At 33.9% G+C, this 1,936-nt stretch overlaps 1 protein-coding gene across 1 annotated transcript in view; it reads left to right on the forward strand.

Moving 5' to 3' along the window:
* MSH4 (mutS homolog 4) overlaps positions 1-1,936 on the forward strand; it is a 147,471-nt gene that overhangs the window by 29,293 nt on the left and 116,242 nt on the right. The window contains 1 exon segment of the mRNA XM_011977988.1: positions 611-775. Coding sequence (XP_011833378.1) covers positions 611-775 — 165 coding nt within the window.

Below are 1,936 nucleotides of genomic sequence, written 5' to 3' on the forward strand. Positions count from 1 at the left end.
TGGTGTGTGCCTGTAGTCCCAGCTACTCAGGAGGATGAAGCAAGCAGATTGCTTGTATCCTGGAGTTCAAATTTGTAGTTAGCTATGATCATGCTGCTGTACTCCAGCCTAGGCGACAGAGTGAGACCCTGTCTCAAAAAGATTATAATTTTCTCTTTGTTCTAAATAAATTCAATTCACTTTATGTAAATAGTATATCATAAATAGGTAGAATTGGTGTTTTCATCTTTTCACCTAGGACATTATAAGAATCTACCCTTTGTCAATTATGATAGACTATGGAAAGATGAATATAAAACTGTGAAAAGTTATTTTCTATACAAAAAATTACTAAAAGGTATAGACTGTCACATTTATTTTTATTATTGTATCTAACATATTCCATTAAATCTCATAAGAGTAAGGTCTAATAAGAGATACAAACTGTACTATAATTCACTTAGCGAGGATAATCATTTTTATATAAATAAGAAAAGTTCTTATGTAAATGTTGAAATTTTTATACAATATTTAAGTCACTTACCTAGTTACGAGCATGTGTTTAAGAAAGCAGTTTTGGGCAAGCGCATGGTACTTCAAACTTTATTTTGAAGTTGAAACTTCTTTTCAGAATGTTAATTTCACTACTATCCAAAGGAAATACTTCAATGAAACAAAAGGATTAGAGTACATTGAACAGTTATGCATAGCAGAATTCAGCACTGTTCTAATGGAGGTTCAGTCCAAGTAAGTTATGTATTTATTTATTTTTTTACTAGCCCACAGCTACCAATATCATATCAAGTAAGTTATAACTTAAGGAAAGCAAATAAATCTCCAGTGTGAGTTCCACAAGGGCAGGGACTTTTGTCTGTTTTGTTCTCTGCTGCATTCCTACCACCTGGAAAATTCCCTGGTTCATAATAGACAGTAATTATTGAAATAGTGAAATAGTTAACTAAAATTTATACACAAGGCATATATTGCTAACTTAATTTATATAGGATTTCTCCAAATTAGTCATAATCTATTGGCCTAATTGTTGCTGCTCACTTTGGAGTGAAAAGCTCAAGTAGCTATAGTAAACTGGAAATGTGAGGGCATAGAAGCGAAACACAGGTGAAGATGTGTTCCTGTTTCTTTCTATCTTTACTCCTAAAAGATTCAGCATGAGACAGAGAATGATATTTTTGGAACACATATTTCCTAGAACATACGAAATAGATACTTCCTTTGAGCCAGAGTAGATTACCTGTTTACTTAGTTAATAACAATCATTCTCACTGAGATCATAACATACTTCTCTATACACTGAGACTTGATTCTACCATTAAAGTACCAGATTTTTCCAGGCTGGGCACAGTGACTCATGCCTGAAATCCCAGCACTTCGGGAGGTCAAGGAGTTTGAGACCAGCCTCAGCAAAATGGCAAAACCCCATCTCTACCAAAAATACAAAAATTACCTGGGTGTGGTGGTACATGGCTGTCATCCCAGCTACTTGGGAGGCTGAGGCAGGAGGATTGCTTGAGCCTGGGAGGTGGAGGTTGCAGTGAGCCGAGATCATGCCACTGCACCCCAGCCTGGATGACAGAACCAGACCCTGTCTCAAAATAAATAAATAAAGTATCAGACATTCCCAACATTATCTGAATACTTAGAATGGTACATCAAAAATTGATGCAAATTACCTTTGATTGAATGTTATCTCCTAAAACAGGATTTATCAGAATTTAAAGTCCCTTAAGTGTCAGACTTGAACAAATTATTTATTTTCATTAATTTTTATGATTTAGAAGTTATTTACCTAGTTTTCAAAAATATGAAATACCTGGTGTACCTTTTCCTTTTGAGTTTAAGCAATGCTATGCAAATATTTATAATTTTTCTTAAATTAAGGGGAAATAGATAATTTTTTAATATTAATGACTTATAGTGATGTATTATTGGTCATCTT

Source organism: Mandrillus leucophaeus, unplaced genomic scaffold (assembly GCF_000951045.1).
Source record: "Mandrillus leucophaeus isolate KB7577 unplaced genomic scaffold, Mleu.le_1.0 Scaffold103, whole genome shotgun sequence".
In the NCBI taxonomy this organism is placed as follows: Eukaryota; Metazoa; Chordata; class Mammalia; order Primates; family Cercopithecidae; genus Mandrillus; species Mandrillus leucophaeus.